This window comes from Pseudophryne corroboree, chromosome 5 (assembly GCF_028390025.1).
Source record: "Pseudophryne corroboree isolate aPseCor3 chromosome 5, aPseCor3.hap2, whole genome shotgun sequence".
Lineage (NCBI taxonomy): Eukaryota > Metazoa > Chordata > Amphibia > Anura > Myobatrachidae > Pseudophryne > Pseudophryne corroboree.
Genome location: NC_086448.1, coordinates 794,419,295 through 794,434,835, shown reverse-complemented (window position 1 = coordinate 794,434,835; position 15,541 = coordinate 794,419,295). Strand labels below are relative to the sequence as shown.

The following is a 15,541-nucleotide window of genomic DNA, read 5'->3' as shown; positions in this document are numbered from 1 at the left end:
ATAACTTAATAACAGGAAAATGTAAATATATATATATATATATATATATATATATAGCTAGTAATCACGGATCGGCACTCACCCAACTCATAACAATGTGCTCCGGTGCCCTCTGGAAATTCATTACTACAAACAACTCTGTCCCATACAGCGGCACTCAGAGACTGGTTCAAAAGTGCAGAAAAGTGCTTTTAATGAATCATAACAACGGTTTGCGGTCCAACGTTTCGGGGCATAGACCACCCCTTTGTCAAGGTGAGCAAACGAGAAGTGACAATAAAACAATTTCAACATACCTTTATGTGTGTGGGAGACCCGTCGGCGGGAAGGACAGCTGAGTGCAGGGAGAGTCAGTGATTTCCGTCCAGCTGCTGTGACGTGTGTGTAGAAGCTGTGGTCATGTGATCATACTGCCCGGCGCGGCTCCCCGGCGTTGTCATGGTAGCCCCCAGTAAACGGAAATGCCAGCGCATTCACATCGTGGCCATGGCACCCAGGAACGTCCGTGTGGTCGCGTCCTGAGCGGGATCACTAATCAGTGTTGTATGCTGTGCATAGCTGGAAAAGGAAGTGAATGTGGGATAACATATGGCAAAATGACAATAAACAATCTACTAAACACTGCTGGAACATATTGGTTAAGTGAACTATATAATACGTATGCATGTATGCTCAAGGGAAGTTGTGCTGCCTAAGCTAGTGACGGCCACTGTAGCTGAGGGGAAGACATGGAGGGAGAAAGAGAGGCGAAGAAGGGAATGTAGAAAATGTGAAAAGTTGTATAAAGAGAGTGTGTCAATCCTATGTGTCATGTATATATGTGTCCGCTGAATGTGTACAATTAATTATAGAATGTTGTACAGGTCCAATATACATTATACATTATGCATCTTATGGTAATTGTGTGTTCCACGATCCAAAAGTTAAACCTTTACAGCCGTCAATCACAGGTATATCATATGTTGTAGGTGGCACAACAACCTCTTAACGTTGCTGGACCAAGAGTAGTTGTCTATAAAAAAGTTCTTCAAAAGACACTCCATTGTATCCTGTCGTTGAGGCCCGTCGGTCTGGTGGTATTGAGGTTGAATTGCCATCGCGCTTCCAATTTCAGTAAGGAACCCGCTCTATCACCGCCTCGGATGTTTTTCGGAATGTGGTCGATGATTTGAAAGTTCAATTCATTTAATGAATGGCCACATTCTGCATAGTGTCTTGCTACAGGTTGTTCGGACTTCTTTTGACTAAGTGCCACTTTAACTGCAGACCTGTGCATTGCAAAGCGTTCCCTAGCTGTACGTACGGTCTTGCCCACATACTGTAATTTGCATGGGCAGGTTATTAGATACACTATATGCGTAGTGGTGCACGTGAGGACATGCCGTATAGAATAAGTGCGGCCCGTGGCACTAGATGTAAAACTTCCTCCCATAGTCATGTATTTGCATGTTTCACACCCCAGGCATTTATAACACCCGGGGGTTTTTGACAAAAATGTGTTGGGTGGAGGGGCTTTGAAGTTTGTGATGTCGGCATGTACTACAAAGTCTCTGATGGTTTTGCCTTTAGTATGACACATCATGGGTCGTTTCTTTCGTAGTGTAGAAAGTTTCTGGTCAGTCGTGACAATAGGCCATAAAGCTGTTAGGGCCCTGGGAACCACAGGGCTGGTGGTGTTAAATTTAGAGACAAAGGGTATGACTTGTGTTGTTTTCTTTACCTTTGGCTGTAAAAGATCATCCCTTTTGATGGTGGCCACCCGTTTCTCCTAATCTTGTAACCTATTTCGTTGATATCCTCTGTGCGCAAAACGTTCAGTTACGTTTTAAAGTGCTCCTTTTAGTGCAGAAGGGTTGCTCGTGATCCTAGCTGCCCGAATGTACTGAGATTTTGGTAGCCCTTTCTTCAGAGCCACAGGATGATGACTGTTGTACCTAAGCAACGTATTTTTGTCAGTAGGTTTGTGGTAAATATCCGTCTGTAATCCATCGGTGGTAATTGATACATTGACATCCAAATAATTCAATTGATTGGCATCACTTTGAGCTGTCACTTTGATGGGTGATGTCCTGTTGTTAATAAACCGGATCATGGCCTCAAACTTATCTTGCCCACCCGTCCAGAGGATGAATACGTCATCTATATACCTCGCATAGTGTAGTATATGTTGAGAAAACTCCTTCTTCGTGAAGAACATGTGTTGTTCCTCTGCCATCATGAAGACGTTCGCGAAGGACGGGGAAACATTGCTTCCCATGGCACACCCGCTGAGTTGGCGATAGAATCTGCCGTCAAACAGGAAGTAGTTACGTGTTAGTGTGAGTTCAAGTAAGTTTAAAAAGAGAGTGTGGTCCAGTGTTTTCATGTCAGTCTGCACTAGAAACTGCTTCATAGTTGTTAATCCCTCTTCGTGGGGGATGCTTGTATACAAGCTGCAGATATCTAATGTGCATATTAGAGTATCCGGTGGTATAGTAGAAATGGATTTCAGATGATTGAGGAAACTGGTGGTGTCTTTTAGATGATGGGGTTGCTGTCCGATAAGTGGCTGTAATAGACTGTCCAGAAATGTGGAAACGGGCTGATAGATGGATTTGTGCGCTGAGATTATAGGTCTGCCAGGTGGATTCGTCATGCTTTTATGTATCTTTGGTACCGTGAACAAAATGGGTGTTAGCGGAAAGGGCTGTTGTAGAGCCATACGTAGCTTGTTAGAAATTAATTGAGATTTGACAGCCGTATCGAGGATGCTATCTAGCTCCTTCTTATATTGCATGGTAGGGTCTGTTGTCAGTGCTTCATATACATTATGATCCGCTAGCTGTCTGTAAATTTCAGTCTTGTAATCGGTCAGATTCTGGATTACAATTCCGCCCCCCTTATCGGCTGGGCGGATCACGATATCCTTGCACTCACCCAATTGCTTGAGGGCTTTGTACTCAGATTTAGACAGGTTGTAGTGAATGTTGTTAGTGGCAGCCGCATACTTGGACACTGACTCATCAACCAATCGCGTAAAGGTCTTGATGGATGGATTTGAGGAGGATGGATCAAATTTAGATTCTCGCATAGTGTTTATGAAGTCTTGATGTGAGTCGGGAGGAACCATAGAGACGTGATCTTGAAAATGTTCCTGCAACCGTAGTTTGCGGGCAAACTTGTATAACTCTGTTTGCCAGTTGAGCTCATCAAACTTAGTAGTGGGGACGAAAGACAGGCCATAATTGAGAACCTTGTTCTCCAGTTGGTTTAGCTGTGTTAGGGTCTCCTGCCCTGTGCTGCCACGTCGTCATGGCAACCGGGAGACAAGTGCTAGCGGAGTAACCTGAGCGCAGCTGATACTCCGGTTCGGGTCTTTTGCTGTGCAGTGGTTACAGGCATGGGATCCGGTGCTGTTTTTTGTGCTCACAGTCTGTGAGGTCTGAGGGGGGTGTGGACAGCACCTGTTTTATAAGGCCTCTTCTCAGATTAAGCAGATGCTGCTGAATCTTTGTTGGTTAGTCAGTTCCTGAAAGTTAGCCAGTACTGTGTAGCTTTGTATTTTGTTATTGCTTACTGCAAATAGGCCTGGGCATTTGGTATTACACTCTGCCAATCCAGACCTAGCAGTAAGACTGGAGTCAGTCGTTTAGCCTGCTGAGGTTCTTTTGCTATTCTGTGAACCCAGCAGGTTTGTGGCTGTACTTTCAGACCTGCCTGCATAATCCTCTCTCACTGTGCAGGGCGTCCATGTGTCAGTTTAGTGGCAGTAAGCTGAACCTGGGCCCTGCAAGTGAGAATTAGGATTGTGGAGACTCTCCTTGTGTCTATTATTCCATCTCTGACCAAGGAGTTTACTGCCACACCCGTTGGTAACCCTTTAGGGTTTTGCTGTTGCCCTTAGCAACAGCATTTCGGGTTCTCTACGTATTAAAACACAACATCTTGCTTTTTCCATCTGAGCATTTCTAATACTAGGGAGACACCCAGTTTCTTAGCCTCTGGGCTTCTCTGTTCACTCTGTGTTGGTTTTGTTACCCTATCACCTTCTGTGTACGTTATGTCATATTTCCCAGTCTGTCTGTGAGTTCATTTGTTTTGCATCCCTCTCTGTTCAGACACCAGTACATTCCTGCAGGCACTGGTGTGTATAACAGTTCAAACACCAGTACATTCCTGCAGGCACTGGTGTGCATAACATATTCAGCAGCCCAATACTCCTGTTGAAATTTTGTGGGAATATGGAGCATACCCCTCAAAATACGTTGCAACAGGTGGTCGATCAGGTGCAGGTCCTGACTCGTCAATTTAATGATTTGTCCATTAAAATGCACACCTCCCAGGCCGCTGGCGGAGCTCCCGCAGCAGCAGCACCTTCAGGGGTTAAGGAGCCGAAAGTAAATCTTCCGGATCGTTTTTCTGGAGATCGCTCGCAGTTCTTTTGTTTCAAGGAGAGCTGCAAGTTATATTTCCAGCTTAGGCCTCAGTCTTCTGGGTCAGAGATTCAGCGGGTGGGCATAGTGATTTCCTTGCTACAAGGAGACCCACAGGTCTGGGCATATGGGTTGCAGCCTGACTGTCCGTCGCTTAAAAGTGTTGATGCTTTTTTTACGGCACTGGGCATGTTGTATGATGACCCTGACAAGACGGCCTCAGCCGAGGCTCAGATTTCGATCCTTAAGCAAGGGCGAAGGCCAGTTGAGGTTTACTGTACGGAGTTTCGGAGGTTGGCCCATGATACCCAGTGGAATGACCCAGCCCTGAGACACCAGTACCGAAGAGGTCTTTCTAACCAGATAAAAGACCAACTGGTACAATATCCCTTGCCTGATAGCTTGGATCAGCTCATGCTGTTATCCATCCGGGTGGATAGACGGCTGAGAGAGCGTAGGCTTGAAAGGGAGACCGAGGTTTCCTTCTTTCCCAAGGGAACCTCAGACTCTGAGGAATTTTCCGAGGAGCCTATGCAGATTGGGGCTACCCGCCTCTCCTCGCGTGAGAAGACGCGGAGGAGACAGCAGGGGTTGTGTTTGTACTGTGGGAATAAGGGTCATGTGGTAGTATCATGCCCAGAAAAGCCGGAAAACTTCAGGGCCTGAGGGTTATGGGAAATATCCTGTCAGGCCAGAAGTCAGAATTTCCCAAGAAGACTTTTATCATTCCGGTGACCTTGAAGATCCTCGGTCAAACTGTCAAGACTGAGGCCTTTGTGGACAGTGGGGCTGACGGGGTTTTTATGGACCGCCAATTCGCCCTGAAACACTCTGTTTCCTTAGTACCCTTGGCGTCGGAAATTGAGATTTGTGGGTTAAACGGGGAACCATTATCCCAGGGTAAAATTACCTCTTGCACTAGCCAGATTTCTTTGTTTATTGGAGCCACACACTCTGAAAAATTGTCCTTTTATGTGACTGTCTGTACTTTTGCCCCATTGGTGTTGGGGTTACCCTGGTTAAGGGCCCACAATCCTCAATTTGACTGGGTCTCTGGGGAGATTCTTAGTTGGGGTACTGATTGTTTCAGGAGTTGCTTGAGCCTTCCAGTCAGGCTCTCGCAGCTAAGTTTGCCAGGATTGCCAGGGTGTTATGCAGATTTTGCGGACGTGTTCTCCAAAAAAGTTGCAGAGGTACTACCTCCCCATCGCCCCTATGACTGTGCCATTAATTTGTTGCCGAATGCTAAGCTTCCCAAGAGCAGGTTGTACTCCCTGTCATGTCCTGAGACTCAGGCTATGGCAGAGTACATTCAGGAGAACTTGGCTAAAGGATTTATCAGACCTTCACAGTCTCCAGTTGGGTCGGGGTTCTTCTTCGTGGGTAAAAAGGACGGTTCATTGCGACCCTGCATCGACTTCAGGGAATTGAACCGTATCACGATTAAAAACTCATACCCACTGCCTCTCATTTCGGTCTTGTTTGACCAGCTTCGTACTGCCACCATTTTTTCTAAGATTGACCTACGCGGTGCGTACAATCTAATCCGAATAAGAGAGGGGGATGAATGGAAGACTGCCTTTAATACCCACTCAGGGCATTATGAATATTTGGTGATGCCTTTTGGGCTCTGTAATGCCCCGGCAGTCTTCCAGGATTTCATGAACGATGTGCTCAGGGAATATTTGGATAGATTCTTAGTTGTATACTTAGATGACATCCTAATCTTCTCCCATTCCCTGGAGGAACATCGGAAGCATGTACGCTTAGTCCTCCAGAAACTCAGAGACCACCGGCTTGGGGCGAAGCTGGAGAAGTGCGAATTTGAAGTTCAGCAAATCGCATTTCTAGGATATATTATCTCCCCAGAAGGTTTCCAAATGGAGGGTTCCAAGGTACAGGCAGTCCTGGATTGGGTGCAGCCCACTAGTTTGAAGGCGCTTCAGCGTTTCCTGGGCTTTGCAAATTTTTATAGACGATTTATCGCTGGATTTTCGTCTATAGTGGCGCCCTTGGTGGCACTCACTAAGAAAGGGGCGGATGTTGCTCACTGGTCTCGTGAGGCCAAAGCGGCTTTTGCCCGTCTCAAAAGGGCATTTGTCTCGGCCAAGGTGCTGCGACACCCAGATCCAGAGCGTCCTTTTGTGGTGGAGGTGGATGCCTCTGAGATGGGTATTGGGGCAGTGCTCTCTCAGATGGGAGTGTCTGATAATCGCCTTCATCCCTGTGCTTACTTTTCCCGTAAATTTTCGCCTGCCGAGATGAATTATGACGTGGGTAACCGGGAATTGTTGGCTATTAAGGATGCACTCGAGGAGTGGAGACACTGGCTTGAGGGGGCTAAGTTTGTGGTCTCAATTCTCACCGACCATAAGAATTTGGCATATTTAGAGTCAGCGAAGCGTCTCAATGCCAGGCAGGCACGATGGGCTTTGTTTTTTGCTCGCTTTAATTTTTTGATAACATATCGCCCTGGGTCAAAAAACATCAAGGCTGATGCGCTCTCGCGGAGTTTTGCTCCAATCCAGGAGACCACCGAGGAGCCGTTGCCCATTGTGTCCCCATCATGTATTAAAGTGGGCATTACCCAGGACCTCTTGTCATTAGTCCTTAGAGCACAGGAGCAGGCTCCTCCAGACCTTCCGGTAGGTCTTTTGTTTGTGCCTCCTAGGTTAAGACAGCGAGTGTTCCTGGAATTCCATGCCAAGAAGTCGGCAGGTCACCCGGGTATTGCCAGAACTCGGGAGTTGCTATCTAGGGTGGTGTGGTGGCCCTCGGTGGCTAAGGATGTGGATCAGTGGGTTCGGGCATGTGACATCTGTGCCCGAAATAAGACTCCTAGAGGGGTTCCTGTTGGCCCATTACATCCACTCTCTATTCCATCTAAGCCATGGACCCACATTTCAATGGATTTTGTTGTGGACTTGCCCAAATCCTCTGGGATGACAGCCATCTGGGTTGTCGTTGACAGGTTTTCGAAGATGGCGCACTTCGTTCCACTGGTTGGGCTGCCATCGGCCAGACGCCTGTCTGAATTATTTATGCTGCATGTTGTGCGCCTCCACGGGTTGCCACTTGATGTGGTCTCTGACCGCGGATCCCAGTTTGTGGCCAAATTCTGGAGGGCATTTTGTTCCGATCTCCAGATTTCTGTCAGCTTGTCGTCAGGCTACCATCCGCAGTCTAATGGGCAGACTGAAAGGGTGAACCAGACCTTGGAGCAGTTCCTCAGGTGTTATGTCTCCAAGTGTCAGACTGACTGGGTTGCTCATCTGTCAATGGCGGAGTTTGCCTATAACAACGCGGCTCACTCTGCTACAGGGATCTCTCCCTTCCTTTGTGTGTATGGGCATCATCCTAAGGCCAATTCTTTTGACCCCCTGGACTCCACGCCTGGTGGTTCCTCTGTCGTTTCGGTCCTTAGAGGTATTTGGAGGAAAGTGAAGAAAGCCCTTGTGTCTGTGTCATTAGTGACCAAAAGGGTTTTTGATAAGCGGAAAAGACCCTGCAGCTTCAAATTAGGAGACTTCGTCTGGTTGTCTACCAAGAATTTGAAGTTGAAACAGCCATCTCATAAGTTAGGCCCCCGGTTCATCGGCCCTTATAAGATTACCAGGGTTATCAATCCGGTGGCATTTCAGTTAGATCTGCCCCGTTCTTTGGGTATCAATAAAACATTTCATTGTTCCCTTTTAAAACGGGCGATTAGTAATCCTTCTTCCAGAGGAAGACCTTCCCCTCTTCTGATACGTGGCCAGAGGGAGTTTGTTGTTGAAAGGATTCTTGACTCCAAGATGGTTCGGGGTCGGCTGTCATTTTTGGTGCACTGGAAGGGGTATGGCCCGGAGGAGCGGTCGTGGGTGCGCAGTTGTGATCTTCATGCCCCCAGACTGATACGCTCTTTCTTCTCGCAGTTCCCCGATAAACCCGGTGGTAGGGGTTCTTTGACCCCTCGTCAGAGGGGGGGTACTGTTAGGGTCTCCTGCCCTGTGCTGCCACGTCGTCATGGCAACCGGGAGACAAGTGCTAGCGGAGTAACCTGAGCGCAGCTGATACTCCGGTTCGGGTCTTTTGCTGTGCAGTGGTTACAGGCATGGGATCCGGTGCTGGTTTTTGTGCTCACAGTCTGTGAGGTCTGAGGGGGGCGTGGACAGCACCTGCTTTATAAGGCCTCTTCTCAGATTAAGCAGATGCTGCTGAATCTTTGTTGGTTAGTCAGTTCCTGAAAGTTAGCCAGTACTGTGTAGCTTTGTATTTTGTTATTGCTTACTGCAAATAGGCCTGGGCATTTGGTACTACACTCTGCCAATCCAGACCTAGCAGTAAGACTGGAGTCAGTCGTTTAGCCTGCTGAGGTTCTTTTGCTATTCTGTGAACCCAGCAGGTTTGTGGCTGTACTTTCAGACCTGCCTGCATAATCCTCTCTCACTGTGCAGGGCGTCCATGTGTCAGTTTAGTGGCAGTAAGCTGAACCTGGGCCCTGCAAGTGAGAATTAGGATTGTGGAGACTCTCCTTGTGTCTATTATTCCATCTCTGACCAAGGAGTTTACTGCCACACCCGTTGGTAACCCTTTAGGGTTTTGCTGTTGCCCTTAGCAACAGCATTTCGGGTTCTCTACGTATTAAAACACAACATCTTGCTTTTTCCATCTGAGCATTTCTAATACTAGGGAGACACCCAGTTTCTTAGCCTCTGGGCTTCTCTGTTCACTCTGTGTTGGTTTTGTTACCCTATCACCTTCTGTGTACGTTATGTCATATTTCCCAGTCTGTCTGTGAGTTCATTTGTTTTGCATCCCTCTCTGTTCAGACACCAGTACATTCCTGCAGGCACTGGTGTGCATAACAGTTCAAACACCAGTACATTCCTGCAGGCACTGGTGTGCATAACAAGCTGGCGGTCTGAAAGGTTATATATTACGTCTTCTTTCTGGTGGAGGTGTTTCTGGAGCCGCGTATTCTGTTGTCCCCGGCGGGTGGGCGTCCTTTTGACTTTGTGCCTGCCTGTTCGGCAGGCTTTGCCGGTAAAGGGGTATTAGCGTGTTCAGAGGGACCTTCAGAGTCGACAATTGCAAAGTCGCTGTCGCTGTTGGAAGTTGCTGCTTCCCTTGGGCGCTCCTCCCTTCTCCTCCGCCAGTTGTTCCTGGACCTATGGTTATACGGTTTATGGTTACCTGGTTCTCCGCCTGATAACCATCTATACACCTGGTTATTTTCATAATCTTCCTTCACCACTGTTTGTTTTCCTCTTTTAAATTTGATGAGCTCTTTTTTGTGGAAATCAATTTGTGTCTGAATTTTATGAACCAGCTGTTGGTTGACTTCTGCCGATAATAGATGTCGGTGTTCTTCTTCGAATTGCTGGATCTTGTCTCTGGTGATTTTGAGCTCCCTTCCAGCCTCCTCAATAACAAGAAGCATGAGATCCATGCTGCACTTGTTTAATATTCCAATCCAGCGTCCGCAAAACTCCGTGTTAAAGCGGCCGATGGTTGGGACATTACGCACGCGAAATCCTCTAGGGATCATCTTCTCGCGGTGGTAATTGGAGAGAGAAATACCATGCATTAAAAAGTCTAGTTCCCTCTTCTTTAATTTAATTAAACGATGTTGTACATCCTCCATATTAAGTTCCTCATCTGCCTCTGTTAGTTCTTCCGTAAATAATAGACGGTCTGCATCAGCATTGGTGAAGCTGTACTGATTAGCCAGGTTGGTCACCTGACCTGTCTGGCTTGGTGTTAAAGACATCTTGTGTATTAAATAATAAATAAATGTCCTTGAATCCTCAAAGTGTTACGTTTGTATCTGTGCGTTTGCTGGTTAAAGTATTCAATGATTAAATGCACAAACGCATGGAAGACAGTTGCAGTGGTTACTCCCAATATGCAAACATGGGGTAATAATAACTTGTTCCATAGGTAAAGTGATTCTAGTGCAGGTGATAAAAAAGTGCCAGTGCTAAAGTGCTGTGCTTGACTCCTGTGGCTCCTCACTCACAATCAGGTTGTAATCAAAATGACAAACATGAAGCAAAAGTTATAATAATCCGGGGGTGCCTTATCCCAGGCGAACAACGGGGACCGAAATCTCCGAACATCCATAGGTAGCTAGTAATCACGGATCGGCACTCACCCAACTCATAACAATGTGCTCCGGTGCCCTCTGGAAATTCATTACTACAAACAACTCTGTCCCATACAGCGGCACTCAGAGACTGGTTCAAAAGTGCAGAAAAGTGCTTTTAATGAATCATAACAACGGTTTGCGGTCCAACGTTTCGGGGCATAGACCACCCCTTTGTCAAGGTGAGCAAACGAGAAGTGACAATAAAACAATTTCAACATACCTTTATGTGTGTGGGAGACCCGTCGGCGGGAAGGACAGCTGAGTGCAGGGAGAGTCAGTGATTTCCGTCCAGCTGCTGTGACGTGTGTGTAGAAGCTGTGGTCATGTGATCATACTGCCCGGCGCGGCTCCCCGGCGTTGTCATGGTAGCCCCCAGTAAACGGAAATGCCAGCGCATTCACATCGTGATTAGTGATCCCGCTCAGGACGCGACCACACGGACGTTCCTGGGTGCCATGGCCACGATGTGAATGCGCTGGCATTTCCGTTTACTGGGGGCTACCATGACAACGCCGGGGAGCCGCGCCGGGCAGTATGATCACATGACCACAGCTTCTACACACACGTCACAGCAGCTGGACGGAAATCACTGACTCTCCCTGCACTCAGCTGTCCTTCCCGCCGACGGGTCTCCCACACACATAAAGGTATGTTGAAATTGTTTTATTGTCACTTCTCGTTTGCTCACCTTGACAAAGGGGTGGTCTATGCCCCGAAACGTTGGACCGCAAACCGTTGTTATGATTCATTAAAAGCACTTTTCTGCACTTTTGAACCAGTCTCTGAGTGCCGCTGTATGGGACAGAGTTGTATATATATATATATATATATACAAAACACGCTCACTTTCTGGAGGACCTGAGAAAAACCACTAGAAGGTGGTTGAAACATCTGTCGGGCGCTGCCACTGCTACATGGATACTGTTTGAAATGCGAACTGATGTTTTTTGAATAAACATCCTTCTACATCCGTGAGTGCTGGTCTTGTGCTATTTCCATAAAGTGAGTGTGTTTATATACTTTTTCTGGCTCTTGCACCATTGCCTTGATATATTTATGTTTGAGTGCTGTCTCACTCCCTGGACAAAATCGCACAACTACGATCCATTACATTGCCATGTGCGGGAACGGCCAACACAGGTGTGACGTCACGCAGCTGCCGCGGCCCGTCCCACAAATGGTCCAGACATGCCTGCATTGTCCGGACTGCGCCCCCTCAAAACCACTGCACCCCCTCATCGCCGGTGCGACTCTTCCTGACGGCCGAATCGATGCTACCCCCCACGCCCACGCCCCTCAAATGCCTCTGCCTGTCAGGGGGAGGCGATCGCACAAGTGATATGCTTCAGCCTGCGAACACTTCGATGCTGAATTAGGCCCTATGGGGGTCATTCCGAGTTGATCGCTAGCTGCCGTTGTTCGCAGCGTAGCGATCAGGCTAAAAATTGGCATTTCTGCGCATGCGTATGGGCCGCAGTACGCACGCGCAAAGTACTTTCACAAAAAACTATGCAGTTTTACACAAGGTCGAGCGACGCTTTTCAGTCGCTCTGCCGATCGGTGAGTGATTGACAGGAAGTGGGTGTTTCTGGGTGGTAACTGAGCGTTTTCCGGGAGTGTGCTAAAAAACGCAGGAATGTCAGGTAAAAACGCATTAGTGTCTGAGGAAACGGGGGAGTGGCTGGACGAACGCAGGGCGTGTTTGTGACGTCAAAGCAGGAACTAAACTGTCTGCAGTGATCGCAAGGTAGGAGTAGGTTTAGAGCTACTCAGAAACGGCATGAAAACCTTTTGTTCGCACTTCTGCTAAGCTAAGATACACTCCCAGAGGGCGGCGACCTAGCGTTTGCACTGCTGCTAAAAGCAGCTAGCGAGCGATCAACTCGGAATGAGGGCCTATATACGGCAGGTAAACCCAGAGCCCCCCCTCTAACAACATGGATATGTATAATACCCTCATAGGGGTGCTGATCAGGCTTAGAGAGGGTGGTCTAATATATTTAAGAAGACAGGTGAATAGGTGGCAGATACAGCTCTAAATTTGTAGCCTGCACAAAGGAAAACAAAACTGTAATCTAGCGGCACAGACAGATCTTTGAGGTTAGTGTCCCTTTAAATAATACATCCAACACCTGGAATACGATATTTGATCATAAACTTAATTAGAAATTTGATTATCTCTCTTGTTCCTAAGTATACAATGAAGGAATGTGCAGCAAAAGATCTGGGAGGTAATTCTGAGTTGATTGCAGCAGCAAGTTTGTTAGCAATTGGGCAAAACCATGTGCACTGCAGGGGGGGTAGATATAACATGTGCAGAGAGAGTTAGATTTGGGTGGGATATTTTGTTTCTGTGCAGGGTAAATAGTGGCTGCTTTATTTTTACACTGCAATTTAGATTTCAGTTTGAATACACCCCACCCAAATCTAACTCTCTCTGCACATGTTATATCTGTCACCCCTTCAGTGCACATGGTTTTGCCCAACCGCTAACAAAGTTCTTGCTGCGATCAACTCAGAATTACCGCCCTGGTCAGTGACTGTATTTCATCGCCGGACTGTAACGTGTTATTCTAAATGATGTTGTAGAGAAATGAAAGAGAATACACGCAACGCAGCAATCCACATTATACCCCATTATCAGCGCGCTCTGTCACTTACACATCAGGAATACTGATTATAGGCTACGGATGAAGATTTTGTTGATGTGATGTATCACATGTATATATTTTATTACAGGTCCGAGTCTCCCAGGGAAAGGAACCCGTCCATTTACTCAGCTTGTTTAAAAAAACACCTCTTATTATATACAAAGACGGCACATCCAGGAAGGGGGGACAGACTGCCCCAAGTGCTGTCAGACTGTTCCAGATTCGCAGGAACTTTGGCTTTATCACTCGGATTGTGGAGGTAACGGTGGGACGGGGTTTTTTTTTTGTTCACGTGACTGTTATTAATTGCCTCGAGAAAAACAATTGTGTTAGTCAAAAGTAAACTATTCCCAAATAATATGTCATATAAAGGAAAGGCATTTATTTATTACCAGTTATTTGTATAGCGCAAACATATTCCGCAGCGCTTTTACAGAGATGCTGCAATGACACCGGAAATCATGGTGGGGGGAACCTCACATTGTGAGTCTCCCCCCCTATGGTTCCACCAACCCCCGGCAGATAAAGCCTATTGCTGCTTACTGGAAGATCGGTGGTATTCCCTGTTTTTATGATCCGTTTAATTGTAGGTAGAAGCAAATGCATCCGCACTGAACTCCAATGACGTGTTTGTGTTGAAATTGAAAAATAATTCCGGGTACCAGTGGGTGGGAAGAGGAGCCAGCGGAGAAGAGAAGCAGGGGGCAGACTTTATCACCAGCGTCCTCAAATGCAAAACGACCACCATAAAAGAAGGACAGGAGCCAGGTTTGTGTATTTCATCTGCACCTACATAGACTGTCATGTAATACGTCTCAGTATTAGGCTATGGAAGGAGGATACGTAAATATATATATATATATATATATATATATATAAAGCACAGAAATGCCCGGCACTCCCACTAAAACGTCATAAGTCTGGGTGCCCTCCGCAACCGATGATACAGTAGAAGATAGAAAGAAGGCAGCGGCACTCCGTCAAAATCAATGGTCAAACGTGTATTAAATCACAAAAACAATGGTCACATAACAACCAACGTTTCGGGACCCTAAGATCCCTTTGTCCACGCCTTGACAAAGGGATCTTAGGGTCCCGAAACGTTGGTTGTTATGTGACCATTGTTTTTGTGATTTAATTCACGTTTGACCATTGATTTTGACGGAGTGCCGCTGCCTTCTTTCTATCTTCTACTATATATATATATATTTATTTATTTATTTAGTGCAGAAGTTTCACCCATCAAACTCTAGAATCATTTCATGCAGGCAGTGCCATCCTCCCCGCCCCACGGTGTAGCAGCACCCGCCCCTATACCTGTTTGGCACTACCATTGTTCTGTTGTTTGAAAAGATGGCACATGCTCCTGTGCAGACAATCTTTTAGACATTATCACCGGATAGGTGCTGCTTCTGGACAAGTATAGGCAGGGGTGTAGAGAGCTGTGGTGGGCCCAGGAACTGTATTGCAGGCGTGGCCTAATCGCAGGAGGAGTGGCCATACCCTTATGCAAATTCACAGGGGGAAAAAGTATTTTCAATGCCACAAAGCGGTGCTAAGCACAGGCTATTGTGGGCCCCACCTTCAGGCCTTAGCCCGGGTAATTAGTCCCCACTCCCCCCTGCTCTCGGTGCCACCGCAAGCTAGAAGTGCACCTAGCTGATACAGAGAGGAAAGCATTTTAAATATCGGACAAGACCCTGTTTCCCGCAACTCAGCACTACTACAATAATCAGTTCCTTTAGAGCAGGGATGGGGAACCTTCGGCCCTCCAGCTGTTGTTCAACTACACATCCCAGCATGCCCTGCAACAGTTTTAGCATAGCCAAATAGTAAAACTGTAGCAAGGCATGCTGGTATGTGTAGTTCAACAACAGCTGGAAGGCCAAAGGTTCCCCACCCCTGCTTTAGAGGGATGGAAATATCTGCACACCTCTCCACCTATTTATCCCACGTCAGTAATCTTGGCCTGCAAATTAACCTTTTGCTTTTGCATTGTCGCGCAGAGTTAGGTGCATCGCTGCGCTCCACCAAACCTCTCTTCCAGCCTCATCTATAATGTGTTCAAGCCCACGGGTCAAGAGGGGCACTGCACCTCACACCCCGCACCTAAAAAAAATCTCTCCACTGTGCGCCCTGTGCCTTAATATGTCTCTGCTCTATCCAGTTGCAAACCTTTTGTGATCAGTACATAAGGCCCGGTGTCTAATTTGCTGTCACTAATTGCTAATTGGTTACTGTGGTTCAGCAGATAATTGCGCCTGAGCGCAGTGTCAGTAAATTACTCTGTCAGTATTGTTCGAAACCAAATAATATTCACAATTCTTGATAACATTTGTCTATTGTTA

General features: G+C 46.9%; 1 protein-coding gene across 1 annotated transcript in view; it reads left to right on the top strand.

The window, feature by feature from the left end:
• LOC134928550 (scinderin-like) overlaps positions 1-15,541 on the top strand; it is a 160,547-nt gene that overhangs the window by 127,640 nt on the left and 17,366 nt on the right. Inside the window, exons 11-12 of the mRNA XM_063924426.1 lie at positions 13,282-13,452; positions 13,784-13,961. Of these exons, the coding sequence (XP_063780496.1) occupies positions 13,282-13,452; positions 13,784-13,961 (349 nt within the window). The remainder of the gene's footprint in view (positions 1-13,281; positions 13,453-13,783; positions 13,962-15,541) is intronic.